At 43.6% G+C, this 19259-nt stretch overlaps 4 protein-coding genes and 1 long non-coding RNA gene across 5 annotated transcripts; 1 reads left to right on the top strand and 4 right to left on the bottom strand.

Moving 5' to 3' along the window:
- Window positions 1-9: 9 nt before the first annotated feature.
- LOC134195885 (E3 ubiquitin-protein ligase RNF217-like) lies at window positions 10-1425 on the bottom strand. The gene has a single exon (XM_062664973.1). The coding sequence runs from the start codon at window positions 1335-1337 to the stop codon at window positions 204-206; it is 1134 nt and encodes a 377-aa protein (XP_062520957.1). The 5' UTR covers window positions 1338-1425; the 3' UTR covers window positions 10-203.
- Window positions 1426-3768: 2343 nt separating this feature from the next.
- Window positions 3769-5551, bottom strand: LOC134195452 (uncharacterized). Its single transcript, XM_062664474.1, has one exon. It carries the CDS (start codon window positions 5350-5352, stop codon window positions 3769-3771), a length of 1584 nt encoding a protein of 527 aa, XP_062520458.1. The 5' UTR covers window positions 5353-5551.
- Window positions 5552-6442: 891 nt separating this feature from the next.
- LOC134195658 (uncharacterized) lies at window positions 6443-13695 on the bottom strand. The gene is made up of 6 exons (XR_009972410.1): window positions 13530-13695; window positions 12421-13478; window positions 11455-11526; window positions 11282-11389; window positions 7049-7082; window positions 6443-6996 (listed from the first exon to the last, which is right to left on the bottom strand). It is a non-coding gene; the product is annotated as an uncharacterized LOC134195658 (long non-coding RNA).
- Window positions 10342-11220, top strand: LOC134195837 (uncharacterized). The gene has a single exon (XM_062664923.1). It carries the CDS (start codon window positions 10486-10488, stop codon window positions 11077-11079), a length of 594 nt encoding a protein of 197 aa, XP_062520907.1. The 5' UTR covers window positions 10342-10485; the 3' UTR covers window positions 11080-11220.
- A 1407-nt stretch (window positions 13696-15102) lies between the features above and the next one.
- LOC134195841 (uncharacterized) lies at window positions 15103-16757 on the bottom strand. Its single transcript, XM_062664928.1, has 2 exons — window positions 16625-16757; window positions 15103-16563 (listed from the first exon to the last, which is right to left on the bottom strand). The coding sequence occupies exon 2, from the start codon at window positions 16561-16563 to the stop codon at window positions 15361-15363; it is 1203 nt and encodes a 400-aa protein (XP_062520912.1). The 5' UTR covers window positions 16625-16757; the 3' UTR covers window positions 15103-15360.
- Between the last annotated feature and the right edge of the window lie 2502 nt (window positions 16758-19259).

Below are 19259 nucleotides of genomic sequence, written 5' to 3'. Positions count from 1 at the left end.
ACATAAAAATCAAATTCAAAGTGCAATTAAATTTAAAATTGCTACGTTTATAGCATACGCTAACATAAAGCCTTATAGAATGAGGAGATAAACAATATCCAAACTCTACAAACTCAAACACATCTCTTTGTACCTAGAAGTAACATTAAAGGCATCAACACACCTTCACAACTCAAACTGTACACATAAACAAGTCTGTACATTTAGAATCTCCTTTTCAGTTTTCGTCCTAGACGGTAGATACCATAGGCTGAGAGTATAACCGGACTTGCTGCCACTACGACTCCAGCGACTCCGACAGCCAAACCAGCAACTACAGGAGTGGCAGCGACTGTACCCGAGAAAATGGCACCTCGCGTCAACTTTCGTTGAACTGGCTTATCAGGTTTGTAATTGTATTTGCATCCGAAAATGCTGTATCGACTGTAGTGATCTCCTACCCATCCGAAGCTGATCATACGTTTGCCACAACGATAGCAGAAGTCACACTGACATCGACTACACGTCATGTGATCACAACCGGTCGTCCGTTGGATGCAAATATGACACTTTGGACATCGTTGAGCATTGGCAATGCCATTATGTTTGCCCTTTATCCACTTCTTGAACAGCTTCTGGCCTTTTCGAAATTGTCGACAAGACAGTTTTTCGTGCCACGGAGCGTGACATGAAAAACACCAAACCAAATCGCAAGCAGGACACACGACCTTGTGCTCATTGCTTGACTCTCTCTTGCCCTTTGTTTCAGTCATCGGCGTGGTCTTCTCTTGTCTATTGTATTCATCCCACTTGAGGATAAACGAGCACCTGGGACACGTTTTCACTCCTGGTTTCCCTTCACAGTCGACAAGAAACTGCTCATATTTCGAAACGAGATGAGTAGGTAGCAGCATTTTCATTTCTTCTCTCGAAATGAATTCGTCACAATCAGGACATGGGCACTGAACTTTCGGTAAGCCTTCCTCCACTCTTGTTGTTACAAACTGTATGAGGCAAACCTCGCAGACATAATTTCCGCAACAGTCGCGTTTTGGTATCTGTCCTTCGTCATAGCAAATGATACAGTGGGTCGAGTAGACTTGGTCGTCTTCATAGTCTGATTCCCAGTTGTCTAGATAAAACATGTGACGGGCAATATGATGTTCGTCCTCCTCGTTTTCGTCCATCTGACTGAGGGAGATGGCGCTCGACGTGTCAGAGCCACGAGAGTCGTCGACTGCGTGACAAAAATCGTGGAAATGGGAGTCGTCAGTAGCCAGAGGCGGAAGTTTGGAAAGAGCTTCCTTTGTGGAATTCTGCTGAACGTCTTCAACTTCTGATATGCTGAGTGTGCTCATTATTGATAGTGAAAAAACGACAGCGAACTGCCGTGATCCGATAGCTGACGAGTTATGGAAAGTGTCGTTAGCACTCCACCCTAGTTATAACTAGACGTCACCCCTTGTTGCTAATTTGGGAAATGCAACGTCAGGTTTTGTGAGTCAGGAAATGATGTCATCATCCCACTGTGCAGTCTAGTCTCTACAGCTTTCTGAAATGTTTTACGTTTTGATAGTAAAATTTTTCATCTGGTATACTTGTAATTGTAATTGAAAGACGTTTAATTCTTCCAGAAAGAACAAGAGGAAAGATCACGTGACATGATCTTGAGGCTTGGTTGAAGCACATCCCGGATGTGAAATCGAGGATCTAGTGGACTTGCACGTGCACGGTGGATAATTCACGTGCACGTATGGTCCACGCTCGCGTGAATCATGACTAAGTGTGTTGCTAGGCTAACAGGTCGTATGACTTGCGCTTTCTCTGCGAGCAGTTATCGCAGTGGGCGAGCCGCAGTGGTTATAGAAAAGAGAGCCGGAGCCCCAATAGGGGGATTGTTAGTTGCTACACGCCGTGTTCTTTGCAGAAATCGACTTTCTCGAGAAACAGTTGACTCCGGGAAAATTTTTACGTGATGCAGTGATCATCATACAAAATGGCAAATGTTTGTACATTTTGTTAATTAATATTGATTAATTAATTAATTAGAATAAAGTATGAATTAAAATGAAAGCACATAAATTTAGATATTTATGTTAGTATTTTGTTTAGAATTTAATTTATAAAGTTTGATGTTTAATTTCAATCTAAATATGCTAGTAGATTTATAGTAAATTTATAAATAATACCAGTACCTGTACAGTAGAAGGCAATAGTATCACTGTGGTTACAATGACATTAATTTATGATTGGTTGATATTTACAGGTGGTAGTGTACATGCATTTTAAATATTTGTTACAGACCATACAAGATAAATGAGGCTACACAATACTTTTGATTGGATAGAAGCAACGTTGATAAATTATTGCCAGTACCATACATAAATCCACAAATTTTTGTATGCTCTTATTTTGTATGTTTTGTACATTTCTGCCATTCAACACTGTCTCTTCTAAATATAACATACTGCTGAACTACAAGCAGTTTGTAAAAGATTGGTCAGATTGTTCTTATTATTAGATGGTGACACATTAGTTGTATGAAGCAAGGACAGAAAGGAGTTTCATGACAGTTAGGCAATTAAAGTGTGTTAAAGCCTACATCGTACGGTAAGCTGCATGTTCTATACATACTTACATGCATGCAAGCATACATGCATACATACATGCCCTGTGTGCACATGTGTGTGTGTGTGTGTGTGTGTGTGTGTGTGTGTGTGTGTGTGTGTGTGTGTGTGTGCATGTGCAGGTGAGTGTGTGTGTGCACGTGAGTGTGTGTGCACGTGAGTGTGTGTGCACATGAGTGTGTGTGTGTGTGTGTGTGTGTGTGTGTGTGTGTGTGTACTTGTGTGTGTGTGTGTGTGTATGTGTGTGTGTGTGTGTGTGTGTGTGTGTGTGTGTGTGTGTGTGTGTGTGTGTGTTGTATTGTATTGTATTTTGTTGCATGTTGTCAAGTGTACATGTATTCGTACCGTTGCCAGGATTATTTTTGGAGCATATTGGGCCAATACACATAGCAACGGGAATGCAATACACCTAACAATACCCGTGTATTGTAATGGTACGGGGACTTTTTATTGTTCTCTGTTCCTCCCTTGGGGAGTTGACACGTCAATCAATCAATAAATGGGATATTATCAAATAGTCTTTTCATCTTATAATTAGCTGTAGGTGGTTGTAGACTCTGATCATGCAGTACTTTTTTGTTGGCATCTAATTTTCTGACAGCAGACTGGTATCTTTGTATAAAAGCTCTGCCTCCGTCATTGGCATGTACTTTGTTGTATTCTGACACTTCGAGTGTCAGTCAGCTAAACATTTCTTCGCCATTCTCTGGGCCAATGTGGTTTTCCCTCCACTTTCTAAACAGACGTTGAATTTCTTGGCAGTTTGGGTTAACTGACCTGTCTGCAAGAATGTGTTCTAAAGTTGGAATATCATGTTTGAGTTGCAACTGCTTTGTATATTCATGCCTAGAGGCAGCTGCTGAATTTCCTGTCTCGAACAGTGTTAAGTTTTCTTGCTTGACAGCATCAGCAACAGGTCTAAAACTCAATACATGACCGCTGTCAACAGGATGATTATAAACGTAGTGCAGGTCAAAAAGACATCGATGGTTTGGATGACTTGAAATTTTCTGGTTGTCAATGGGGTAGAGACGTACTATGAGTGTGCTGGGACAGTTTGTATTTTCGTCTCTAGTAGATTTTTTGGAAAATATTTTGTCCTACTGTTACTTTGTTTTGAGAGTTGCAACACTGTTGGTTTTTTCCGCTTATGGTGACAGTGTCAGATAGTCTTGAAGAGGATTTTGGTACCAGATATGTGGCTGCCTCTTGTGATACAATAGTTTGTCTTGGAGAGGTTTTGAAAGTCTTCTATCCATTTCACTGCACCACTCTGATTGTGTACATTTGTCCATGCCCTCAAAGTAAAACTGTGCTTTTCAGAACCTAGAAATGACTCTGGGGTGTGTTCGACATAATTTTCAATAACGTATTCATAGTCTACCGGAATGATATGAGCTGGCAGAGCCTCTTTGTCGCTGATATGGTGTGCCGGTCTGTTTGCAATGTTTCTATTGTTTGTCTCGATCGTTGGATTCAGCTTAGCTTCTTCATCTACAACAGTGGAGTTAGTGGACACAGTACTTTTTGCCTCTCTGTTTGAACTGTTGGTACTGTTCATTTTGATTGCCGTAGAATCACTATCACTCAGACTGGTCGCCTCAACATGAGTAGTAGCTGTACTTTGGTTGGCTATAGTTGGGGATGACATGTAACTTGTGCTTGAACATGCTACTTTGGTGGTCTGTTTCAAAGTAAGGCTAAGTCTGTGACTTCTAATATGTCTGCTCGGTGTAGTGTGTAGGAGAGAGTTGCTACCTTCAAATACAGACTTGTCTACGATGTTTTGAATATTCATTTTATCACTGAGTAGCCAGACTACTAAGACATTTCTCAGGTAGTGTGCATAAGCACTCAGGTGAGAATACAAACTGAGCTTTGGCCTTGCCTTATGGAAGCACAATTGTGGAGAACAAATATACTGCCAAATATCACTTGGACAAAATGCTGCGACAGCTGCAAATATGAAGGCAATAACACCACACAGTGAAGAGCATGTCTGCACTGGAAAATTCAAGCACTGCCTTGAGCATATATGCTTTCCATTGGCATCAAACAATGGCCTGTGCATGGCTGCTACATGTTGAAAAATCCCGATTCGTTGATCTAGAGCACTGCCAAGGTGGGCAAATGCTTCCTTTGTTTCCACCAATAAGTTAGTGGGAATAGGGTAGCCCAAAGGATCCCCGTAATAGGAAGTTTTTGCGGTCACATCAGTAGCAAGTACAGTCCAGTGATTTACACTCATGAGTTTATTTGATGCAACAGCAGTTTGTGTGACTGCGTCAATTTGTACATTCACAATGAGGAAAATCAGTCGAATGGTGTTTCTTCCATGAAGAGCTGACATTATGGATTCTCTCAACCTGAATTTGTGAAACTCTGACAGGACAAGGCAAAGGCAGTCTTGTGAAGACCGATTGAAAAGATTGGCCAGACTCTCAACCACTTCGTCTGTCAACCATCTACTGCATGCCAGTTTAGACAGCTGATGGCTGGTTAGATCACCACATGCTGTTGCAGATGCTGGCTTATTTGATAAGACTTCTTTGAATGTATGTATTAAGTTAGGATCAAGTGGCTCAAGACTCAAGGTTTTAGGGATGTGGCAACTCCGATCGAACCATTTGTTTTCTTGAAGTACCTGTAACAAAAAGAAACTGTGCAAAGAAACTGAAATGTGCAATTGAGTCACGTGAGTTTTATCCCGTCTAAATATAGCGAATTCTGAAATGCTGGGATCCATTCAATGTTGTTGACAATGATCATATTTAGATGTCACAAGAGGTGTCCAACTCCAAATTGCATTGCAATGTTGTAAACTTGGTTAGTTGACCATTTGTGCCTACTTTTGCATTGTTGTATAGAAGAAAATCATAGGAAGAAAGACCAGATCGAGACCTAATATTGAGACTATTTCTGAATTTGTAAGAAACCGGTGCAAAACCAAGGTACAATTGTTTTCATATATGCACAATCACTCAATCACTGCTATATTTAACTGCTTTTGTTTTCACGTTTTAGAGGACTGGGATGCAACAAGCATTATCTCAAGTGCAGGCAAGACATAAGACCAATTACAAATGTTAGCCATTGTTGTTAACAATAGGACTGTAGAGCTTCTGCGTAAGTGTTTGCCATTCTGTATTTGTAAGTATTTGTTGTGATTTGTTGAAGAAAAACGTTCTTGCATTAACTCAATGCATCATGAACCCAGTCTCATAATGGGGCAACTTTCTTCTCCTTGATGTCTGATTATTCAACTCAGGGGTGTACCTGGCACATTTAATGGGTCGGTTCTAAGAATCTTTCTGTGCTCTAGTGGACCTCCCAGTCAGTACAACATGCTCTGTTTTAATGAATCTATTTATTAATTACCAAGTCTATTGGAAGACATTGGTAAATATGAATAGTATAAATGTAATGCTGATGTATACATTTGCACATTACGCAGCAAGGAGTCTTGGAGTCTAAATCTGCTTACATCGATCTAGCTACATCTGGAACTTGGGACCCTGGCCAGCACTTCAGCAGTTACAGCTTCTATATCTGGTGCAAATATTGCATGCAGAGTGGTCGTGTACAGAGGTACGAGCAGACCTCCATTTGATGTCGGTCAGTTCATTTGACTCCCCCCCCCCCCGAACCCCCATAGGTACGTGCCTGCAACTGCTGTTCTATTCATTAGTTCATGTGTTGTTAGTAGGAGATATTTGCTTACCATAACACATGACATTACCCAATTGCAGAGTGGAAAATATATTTCAGGTTTGGACACTGTAACCTCTATTACTGAGAACAGCAGCTATTTTCATAATTTACAAACAATGCCTAGGAGTAGCTGTTGAAGTTTCTGTTGTACAGCTATCAAATAGATGATGACATAGACTCTAAGAGTATCAGGTTTTGACACACAAATGTACCTACATGTATCTACAGTACCCTCCCTACACCATTCATTTCCTCAACCGTACAGAAACCGATGCAATGTTCTAAGTAGCAGACTATATGTACTTTTAAAACTTGGTAAACAATAAATTAAACTGGTACACCACTATCCCAGCTTCTATGACTAATAGTCAGTACCTGAAATGCAATTTCTTTGGCTTCATGCATTGCTGCAAACTCATGAATCCCGTGATTGTCGTAAATTCCAGAAAGGAAGCCTGCAGCGTAGGTGTTGTCTTGATTTGTCTGGTGATGACTCAGTAGTTCCCGGAAGTTGGCTAGATAGGTTTCTACAAGCTGACTTGCTAGGCATCATCGTGCTTGTGTGTGGGAAACTGAACTGGGTCGTTACAGGAACGTTGACGATCATTCCTCTTTCTGTATTGACATTTGGGGAGTCAAATGCAGCACAGTCTCGTCTGTTCAGAAGATCAATAGTTCTCTATGCAAGTGTGTAATATTAATTCATGAACAGAAGCAATTCAAAGCTGTACCTGTTGATGCCTACCTCCCTTTTGCAGAACAAATCTAAAACATGAGGCAGTTTTGAAGTCATACTACAACAGACGGTGACTGTAAGGTGCGAAACTCTCTCGCTCACACAGATGTTCATGCGATTTGTGCACGTGAATTGTCTACTGTGCATGTGTAATATATATCTGGGGTTTGACATCCGGGATGTGCCTTAACCTTGTCCAAAAAATCACACACACACACACACACACACACACACACACACACACACACACACACACACACACACACACACACACACACACACACACACACACACACACACACACACACACACACACACACACACACACACACACACACACACACACACACACACACACACACACACACACACACACACACACACACACACACACACACACACACACACACACACACACACACACACACACACACACACACACACACACACACACACACACACACACACACACACACACACACACACACACACACACACACACACACACACACACACACACACACACACACACACACACACACACACACACACACACACACACACACACACACACACACACACACACACACACACACACACACACACACACACACACACACACACACACACACACACACACACACACACACACACACACACACACACACACACACACACACACACACACACACACACACACACACACACACACACACACACACACACACACACACACACACACACACACACACACACACACACACACACACACACACACACACACACACACACACACACACACACACACACACACACACACACACACACACACACACACACACACACACACACACACACACACACACACACACACACACACACACACACACACACACACACACACACACACACACACACACACACACACACACACACACACACACACACACACACACACACACACACACACACACACACACACACACACACACACACACACACACACACACACACACACACACACACACACACACACACACACACACACACACACACACACACACACACACACACACACACACACACACACACACACACACACACACACACACACACACACACACACACACACACACACACACACACACACACACACACACACACACACACACACACACACACACACACACACACACACACACACACACACACACACACACACACACACACACACACACACACACACACACACACACACACACACACACACACACACACACACACACACACACACACACACACACACACACACACACACACACACACACACACACACACACACACACACACACACACACACACACACACACACACACACACACACACACACACACACACACACACACACACACACACACACACACACACACACACACACACACACACACACACACACACACACACACACACACACACACACACACACACACACACACACACACACACACACACACACACACACACACACACACACACACACACACACACACACACACACACACACACACACACACACACACACACACACACACACACACACACACACACACACACACACACACACACACACACACACACACACACACACACACACACACACACACACACACACACACACACACACACACACACACACACACACACACACACACACACACACACACACACACACACACACACACACACACACACACACACACACACACACACACACACACACACACACACACACACACACACACACACACACACACACACACACACACACACACACACACACACACACACACACACACACACACACACACACACACACACACACACACACACACACACACACACACACACACACACACACACACACACACACACACACACACACACACACACACACACACACACACACACACACACACACACACACACACACACACACACACACACACACACACACACACACACACACACACACACACACACACACACACACACACACACACACACACACACACACACACACACACACACACACACACACACACACACACACACACACACACACACACACACACACACACACACACACACACACACACACACACACACACACACACACACACACACACACACACACACACACACACACACACACACACACACACACACACACACACACACACACACACACACACACACACACACACACACACACACACACACACACACACACACACACACACACACACACACACACACACACACACACACACACACACACACACACACACACACACACACACACACACACACACACACACACACACACACACACACACACACACACACACACACACACACACACACACACACACACACACACACACACACACACACACACACACACACACACACACACACACACACACACACACACACACACACACACACACACACACACACACACACACACACACACACACACACACACACACACACACACACACACACACACACACACACACACACACACACACACACACACACACACACACACACACACACACACACACACACACACACACACACACACACACACACACACACACACACACACACACACACACACACACACACACACACACACACACACACACACACACACACACACACACACACACACACACACACACACACACACACACACACACACACACACACACACACACACACACACACACACACACACACACACACACACACACACACACACACACACACACACACACACACACACACACACACACACACACACACACACACACACACACACACACACACACACACACACACACACACACACACACACACACACACACACACACACACACACACACACACACACACACACACACACACACACACACACACACACACACACACACACACACACACACACACACACACACACACACACACACACACACACACACACACACACACACACACACACACACACACACACACACACACACACACAAACAGGAAGACACAGACAGACAGACAGACAGACAGATCCGAGTTACTTCGAGCAATTCCTCCTGGCAAGATTTTTACTGACTTGCTAGAGGACACTAAGAGACTACAACAAAAATTAACTCGTCAACACATGTCTTTTGCTACTGCCCACATGGTAGAAAACACTGCTTCGCCCAGGGAAAAGGTGCTGGCTCCTGGCTTAACACGATTCCAGAATCAGCAAAATTCGCACTCTCACCTTACGAATTCCGTTTGGCGTGTTTGCTGAGATTGGGTCTATCTTTGCCGGCTGTCAGATGGATTGAGCAGTGTGATTGTGGAACTGCATTAGACGAAATGGGATACCACTTGCTGACTTGTAAGAAGGGTGGTGGGCCTGTTTGGTCACACGATTCGATAGTAAGTGAATGGGATGACTGTTTGCGGCAGCTGCAGATTCACCACAAAAAGGAACCGAGGGACAGATACAATGATAGCAACAACAGACCGGACATCGCTGTCTTTGATGTTGGCTCTGGTGCCAATGTAGAACTAGATGTAGCCCTTTCACATCCATGGGCATCGGACATTGTGAGTCAGGCTGCTGAGAAAGACGGGGCAGCAGCAGCAAGAAGAGAGGACAGGAAGACAAAAAAATACAGTGAGCTAAAGCTCGCTGGAATGTCTTCAATGAGATTTGTTCCCCTCGTCATGGAACACTTTGGTCGCTGGGGTGAAGAAGCCACAAAGTATCTACAGGAACTATCTCGCCGATCATGTGATGATGCTGGCAACAATAACTGCAATGAGTTTATGTGCTTTTGGCGAAAGCGGTTTTCAATAACACTACAGCGGTGCAATGCAAAGACAATAGCAAAAAAAATTTCTATTCTTACCTTTAATAGTTGTAACACTGTAGATGACTTTGTCACACAATTTTACATACATTAGGTATAGATAGCAGTATAGTTGTAGTGGCCGCATAGAGCCTGCTTAAACTCACCTTCTCTTCATTAGCCTGTAGTAGTGTTCATGTTTGAAATATATGAGGATTGACAGACAGACAGACAGACAGACACACAGACAGACAGACAGACACACACACACACACACACACACACACACACACACACACACACACACACACCCTCACCTATCGGTTTTGTTGGTGTGAGTATCTGCCCACTAACAGTCAAATTTGATGTTCCTTTGTTGTCTGACTGGGCTGATAGAGACGTCATCCCTTCCTTTACAACTCCAACTGACACAAGAGACAAGTTCTCATTACTGATATTTAGCCAAGCAACACACAAGAGTGATTCTCACGAAAATTTGGCGTCTTCGTGTCCTGTGCTTGAACCAAGTTGGTAGAAGCACGAACAGACGGTCTGACAGCAACTGAAACAAATACAAAATGTAGATCTTTACTGTGGCGGGATGGAGGGATTGTACAGGATTAGTGTCTTCTTTCATTCATGAATCTGTCAGCCAATCAACTGTCTGTCTGTCTGTCTGTCCATCAGTCTGTTTGTATGTCCATCTTTCTGTCTGTCTGTCCATTGTTTGTCCATCTTTTTGTCTGTTTGTCTACTTGTCAGTCCATTGTTTGTCTGTCTGTCTGTTCATCTGTCTGTTTGTATGTCCATCTCTCTGTCTGTCCTCTCTCTCTCCTGTCTGTGTATTGTTTGTCCATCTTTTTGTCTGTTTGTCTACTTGTCTGTCCATTTGTCTGTCTGTATGTCCATCTGTCTATCTGTCTGTCCATCTTTCTGTCTGTTTGTCTACTTGTTTGTCCATTGTCTGTCTGTCTGTAAGTCTGTCCATTGTCTGTCTGTCTGTCTGTCTGTCTGTCTGTGCATCTGTCTGTATGTATGTATGTCTATATCTCTCTGTCTGTCCTTCTCTCCATCTGTCTGTCTGTCCATTGTCTATCCATCCATCCAAACATCTATAGATAAGTGCCATTTTGTCCGTCCCATCCGTACGTGGAAGTTACGTCATGCTGTACAGACAGTTAAGTAGAGTCAGAACAGGGTGGAGGCTAGTCACTTTGATTCTCCATCTGTCTGTCTGCCTGTCCGTCTGTCCATCTATCTGTCTGTCTGTCTATCCATCTGTCTGTCCATCCATCCAAACATCTTTGATTCTCCATCTGTCTACACGCCTTCCCTTCCATCCAATCAACTTCCCATCATCCGTCTCTTTCCCTCTGTCTGTCTATCAAGTCCAACCATTTGCCCACTTGTCTGTACATGCTGCTATCCCCTAAACTCTCCCATTAACACGTCATACCAACTGGTTGTGTCGTTTCCAACTGATTCCCCAAAGATTCAACAAGATTCCAACTGATTCCCCAAAAGGACGCCAGCTCCTTGCAGGCGTAGCTCTTGGAAAAGATTGCCAACCCATTAGCTTCTATAGCAGTCTTCACCAAAAGTCAGATGAAGAGTACTTGCAGTCCCTCTCTGTTGATATTCAATGGCATAATGAAGACATACGGCATTCTTTCAAAGAATCAGCCATGCTGGACGATGATCTGTTCCAACAGAAAAGGCAGAAAACAACCATGAAGGAGACTGAAATACCCAGTAGTGGTGAAGACAAGAATCAGACAATCGAGACAGTCAAAACAAGTCTCAATGAAGTCATGGTTGACCTAGAAACTGGACTTGCCCCCAACATGACAAATAATGATGGGTATCTGACAGCTGTTAAAAAGTTTTGTGAAAACTACTGGAAATGTCGAGGAAAATCAACACATCCACCGACCAAGCAGCAGCGTTTGGTTTCAGCATTACACACTTTTGGCAGTCATACAGGGATAACAAAGCACAGGCAAAGAATTCGGGTGCAGCCTACAGCCCTCAGCAGACAAAAACACATGAAAAATTCAAGCTCTGTTCCTGCAAACCTGGCCGCCCCAGTGTGTTTAATAGTAGGAGATCAACTCAAACAACTCCTTCTGTTAGTAGGTATGTGACGCCGAAGCAAATACAAAAGATAAAGAGACAGCACAGTCTGTCTGCCAGTATTCAGCAGAACAGCAAAAATGCTTGACAGAGTTTATTATAAACTTTATACTTAGAAAGCATGTTTACTATAGATATACAATGTAAGGTATAGATTACGTGTAAGCCCATGCAATGTTCCTGAAGAACTAAAAAGTTAATCTATGTCTACGTGACTATACGTACCGTAGTCTAGCTACTAGTAGTCTGCATATTTTAATAGATAGCTAGCTGTATTACGTGTACACCAGTTTGAAGAGGTCTCTGGTTGAACAGCTGAAAGTTGGAACAGCTCCTTTTGCGGTGCAAGTGCACTGACGCGGATTTCTGCTGAATTATGAACTAAGAAAAATAAGTTATCACAACGTAAGGTAGATGAAACGTCTAGCCTACCTGCTATAGCTACTTTGTGCGTATGTGCTTTGATGGCCCCCAAGTTCGAAAATTACGACGCAGCTACCGCTTCAGCAACGTCAATGGTGTGGCGTCGCAAGGTGCGCAGTAGTCAACGAACCCAAACAACAATACAATCATGTCACGTTCCTTCTGCCAACGTCACGTGCAGATTACAAGATATACGTGACGTTTATCCGGGTACTGAAGAAAGTGGGCCCCAAAAAAATTCACAAGACCGAGAGCTCGAAGGGCAAAGAAATATAATTGTTCTTGCAACCAAAAATAGAAATGAACCTTCAAAAAGTGCTACGGCCATGGCCGTAGCGCCGTAGCCGTTTCGCCGGGGCTGATCTAGGGTTTCGGATAAGAAGGCGGTAAGAAGACGTGACTCTAGCTAGACAACTTAAAGTTTTGCGGTCCTTGGTGGCTAAAGCTTTGGGCACCCTTGTAAGTTTATGTTGTTTCAATAATAAATGATGCTACTGCATGGCACAGAATCAGACTTTAATTAATGTGTTCTTTTATCTCAGACCCAGATACTGTACTGATCTCTATGCCAATATTAATTAATAAATTGCCATTGATGTATTTACAATGCACAAATGGGGCACGAGTCTGCAACGTAGTCAAGAATCTGCATTTAACCTAACCAATTAAATACTATCAGGGCAGTAGCCGGCAGTTTGGAAGTGGTCTGGTTAAATATTAGCAAGCAAGCACAGACGGGCATGTGCAGATAGTGACAGAATGCAACGTCTTGAGCGTCATCATGTCGTAGTGAAAAGGCGACCAGCCATAACACCATGCATTGGGTATCTAGATAGCTATGCAGAGTAAGATATATTACAGAGTTAATTCTTAGACTCCCAGAAGGTTTTCCTAGGAAACAAAGAGTTTGTGCATTGGGTCTGTGCAGTGTACGATGCAGCACACGGTTAATTCTATAGACTCCCAGAAGGGTCTCGTAGGAAACAAAAAGTTCATAGGCTGATGAGGCATTAGAGGGAGGTGACTGAGAAGCAACACCATCTGGTTCCACTTACTATATGCTATTCTGAAACCAGAATGAACAAGTCCACAAGCTGCATACGCGTTCAGATCTGTGGAGCTGCAGGCACTTGATATGAGACTGTCCTATAGTGATTAAGTAAAAAATTATTTCATCAGCTATGCCCTATTCCGGAAGTTGCCGGGAATGGTCTGTTGGTGAAGCTACAAATACTGAAAAGTCCAGTTGAAACCGGATCAACCAGACCAGTGGCTACGTCCCTGTATAGTGTAGTAAAATCAAGGTCAGTTTTCCAATATATATAATGACAGTGTACTGTATAAATTTAGAACCTGCAACATAGACATAACTTACCTATGTCATTTCCACACCTGCCAATAAAAATTGCCTTTTAACTAAAAGAAGAGAGACAGCACCAACAGCGTCTAATGTCAGAAGACAACATGAGACTTGCTGCAATTAATTAAGTGTCAGCATGCAGCCCATGATAGAGGGTGTCATAAGACAATGGCTTGTATGTCTTCAAAGTTGCTGGCTAAAACAGAAAGTTAGTAGACAACGTCTAGTCCAGAAATGTTGTAAACTTCACTGATCTCAGAGTTGCCAAGTTCGCTGATTGCTCGATATCTGCTAAAACTAGTTCAATGAGTTTACTTTACAATATCTAGCACAGCAAGCCATCAGATCGAAACCTTCAGAACAGCAACCCAACAGTATAGAAAGAATCAGTATGCTGTTTTCTAACACTAATAACCTCTAAAAACATTACCGAATACATTGTTTATCACTAAATTTACTACTTCAAATGTTCAAATAAGTTCACTTCTTACCAGAACTACGAGCATTACTTGTTGTTTCAAGAGAATGTAAACAAGCTGTAGACAGAGATGCTAGCAACAAGATTACTGCAGTTCCAATAAAGAAAGGTTTATAGGTGCCAAAAGCTGAGTAAGTCTGCTCGATAGCAATAGGTCCTAACAGACCAGCTGGACCAGCAATTACACTGAGCACGCCACAAGCTGTACACCCAATCTTATTTCCCATTATTTGGTAAGTAAGACCGACTTCAAGTGTTTTCACGGCAGGGTATCCAAACATGTACATGCACAATGTCACGATAGCTGCAGATTGTGTCCAAACTGGACCTCCTTCCATTAGCCATGGCAATACGAACAAAACCAATGCTTGAGACGTTAAAGAAATCCACCATGCTCTCTTTAGACCAATGAAGTCGCCCAAACAAAGGCAGGTCAGTCGTCCTATTGTACATGATCCAAAAACAGCTAATGTTAGCAGCATCAGTGGAGGATCTTTGCTCTTCCACAATGCAGATAAAATTCTGGCAAGTGAAGAAAAGACTGCTGTCCCAGTAAACACGTTAGCAAAGAATCCAAATGAAATTATTAGCATTTGTTTAGTTGCCAACTGACTGATAAGTCTGCCATAAGTATCTTGTTGATATGAAAGCAACTTGGGAAAGACATCACCATGGGGATACTCCAGGAATGGTATCCACAGCACCATTAATGTAAATACAATAAAACCAGTGAGAAACAGCATGGTGTTAGCCCCAAGCCTCTCTGAATCAACTAACTGAGAGAATCCAAGCAAAACAAGGCCAAATACTATTGATCCGACACTGATACCCATATCAAACACACCTCCTGAGAGACCAGATCGGCGAGGAAACCAATGCACTAGCATTTCTCCCATTGTTCTCATGGCCAAATCAGCACCAAATCCAAATAAAGTAAATGACCCAATGAATAAAACTTGCCAAGCACCAGAAGTGTCACCAATGCAGAACGAGACACAAGTACCCGCAAACAACAATGCACTGGTGCAACAAATGAGGCAAACAACCGCAAACAACTGTAACCCTGCCTTTCGAATTAGAACGCTTGGAGGTCCGCTCAAAGTCCAGCCCACCGCTAGAGCTGACGCTCCATAGACCGCTGCAGACGAAGACCAATAAGGAGAACAAGTTGCAGACACGGGTTGAATAAGAAAACTGGTTGCCATCTGAAATCCAGCCGCCAACCCTGTCACTAAACTACCGCTTGTTAGTAGAATAGCTGCGCACCTTTTGCTGCGGCCACTCCCTCGTTCACTGGCTGGAGACGAAGGAAAGAGTTCCTGCCCTAGCAACTCTACTGAATGGTAATCTTCAGCTGGAAAGCCACTGATGTGTCCCAGAAGAGCACGTCTCTCCTCCATCCGCTGAGTAGCTCACACGTACAGCCGCCGAACCGTTTCCGCTAACGTGTAGTGAAAAAAGGTCTAGTTATAACACTTGATATCGGTGCAGACACGTGCTCGTAATATTAGCTAAACCCGTTTGATATCGACTCGCAGCAGTTAGCTGTTTGATTCAAAGGTATGTTGACTAGGCATGAATAGAGCATGGTAAGAAGCCTCTCACATAACTTAATCAAGTTCTTAGTAAACTTAGATAATTGCCGAGCGTAGCGAGGCTTCTAATCCGGGTCGCACAACAGAAAGGGGCGTGGTCCTATATGGCTCTCCACCGAGCTCTTGGTGTGTGTGTGTGTGTGTGTGTGTGTGTGTGTGTGTGTGTGTGTGTGTGTGTGTGTGTGTGTGTGTGTGTACACAAATCTCAAATTTCTCCTCCCCACGACCACGTTTCATGATAGGACCTACCTTAAAAAATCGTTTCCGTGTCCAACTACAGATGAGTCTAAGAACGATTCGTTTAAGTGAGCAAACGGCGACGAAAAGCTTCATGTTCCATTGCCCCATTTTTTTGTATTGTAGCTAGGGATTGTGTGACAACCAAGAAACACCTTCAGGAGATAATGCCATCTACAGTCAACTATTCACACGTCCCATTCTACAATCAATCCTTTACTACACTGTGCTGCATCTAACACTGTTGATAGTCAATGTTTGCTGATATCAATTTCTATGTCAGTAAATATCATACCACTGTCGTTACAACGAAATCGAACTGCGTGCATACCTGGACTGTACATTTCAATTGTCTTGATCACGATCGCAAAACGACGACTACCTACACCAGGCCTAGTTAGATACGTAATCTAGACTACTAGGAAGTTTGCATGTTTACTTCCATGACAGCTAGGGTTTCAACAAAAACGTATTGTCTAGCTACGGTCTGAAAACTCCGTTGGACGTGTTACTCACGAACGCGAGGCGCCTACGGATACCATACAACTAGTAGTAATAATAACTAGTTGTACGGTATCCGTAGGCGACTCGCGTTCGTGCTAGGAAGACCGGATTTTTGGTTTATTAATTAATTAAACGCTTTACTAAAGACCAAATTGTCATGCCCCAGTGCAGTCCTATCTCAATTAGCTTCTCTTGTTTCGTAGGAACAACTCAAAGACTACAGGCAAAGGAAGCTAATTGAGATAGGATTGCACTGCGTGCTTACCAATCTGGTCTCTAGTGAAACGTCTAGGAAACCAAATCCGGTCTTTAGATAGCCGATTTCTGGCTACGGGGCGCACAGCGACATCAAAGGCTGTTCACCAGACCCATTTTTTTCGCCCGGAAGTATATATGACGCGGTGGAAAGGGGTCTGGCTACGCGAGACTAAGCACCCTAAGGCCTGGTTCACAATATGACGCCGACGCTCAGTTGAGCGTCAAACTTCAAAGAAACCGCCTCGACGTCGGCGGCATCCTTTGATGTTGACGCCGACGTCGACGCTGGAATAGGATTCATTTCTATTGTCGACGTCGAGGTCGACGTCGACGTCGGCGTCAATATTGTGAACCAGGCTTAAGGTGCTCCCTTGTTCCCTTCGTTATGACACAACTTGAAATCGTGGCACGATTTCAAGTTTGCGTGGGTGTGCCTGCGCGTACGCGGTGAATCGTGAGCGGGCACCTTTAAAGAGATCGTGCGTGCGGGGTGGGAAGTAGGCGTTTCCTGTAGTACCCGTACTTGCCACCATTTTAGAGGGCAAGCTTTCGTACTCGGCTTGTACGACATTTCAAGGACGTTCGACTGTGTGTTAGCTTAGATACTACGGCCATAATACTAGTTGCGAAAGATTTAATGCAAATTTTATCGGTGAATTCGCGAGTTTGACGTGATTTCCTAGTCTGATGGTCCAGTGCACTAGAGCTAACTTTATCTTGAATTCTTAGAATAGAGATTATGAAACAGAGTTCTCCTTATTTTAGAAGCCTAGATACGATGGAGGCTCAACTGAGAACGGAAGAGCCAGAAGTCATTTCCGACGTGAATCGGGATGTTCTATATGATAAACACACCTATATAGTCCGTATACATGAGAAGAAATGAAGGTAGGTCTCTGTATACTATTTAATTAATTAATTGCCGAGCGTAGCGAGGCTTCCAATCCGGGTTGCACAACAGAAAGGGGCGTGGTCCTATATGGAGCTTTGTGTGTGTGTATGTGTGTGTGTGTGTGTGTGTGTGTGTGTGTGTGTGTGTGTGTGTGTGTGTGTGTGTGTGTGTGTGTATGTGTCTGTGTGTACACACAAATCTCAAATTTCTCCTCCTCACGACCACGTTTCATGATAGGACCTACCTTAAAAATCGTTTCCGTGTCCAACTACAGATGAGTCTAAGAACGATTCGTGCAAGTGACCAAAAGACGAAGAAAATGCTTCATGAAGTTCCGTCGCCCCATCCTTTCCTATTGTAGCTAGGGACTGTGTGTACTTGACAACCGAGAAACACCTTCAGGAGTTGAATGTCA

The sequence above is a fragment of the Corticium candelabrum genome, chromosome 20 (genome assembly GCF_963422355.1).
Source record: "Corticium candelabrum chromosome 20, ooCorCand1.1, whole genome shotgun sequence".
Taxonomy (NCBI): domain Eukaryota; kingdom Metazoa; phylum Porifera; class Homoscleromorpha; order Homosclerophorida; family Plakinidae; genus Corticium; species Corticium candelabrum.
This window is presented reverse-complemented; position numbering and strand designations above follow the sequence as displayed.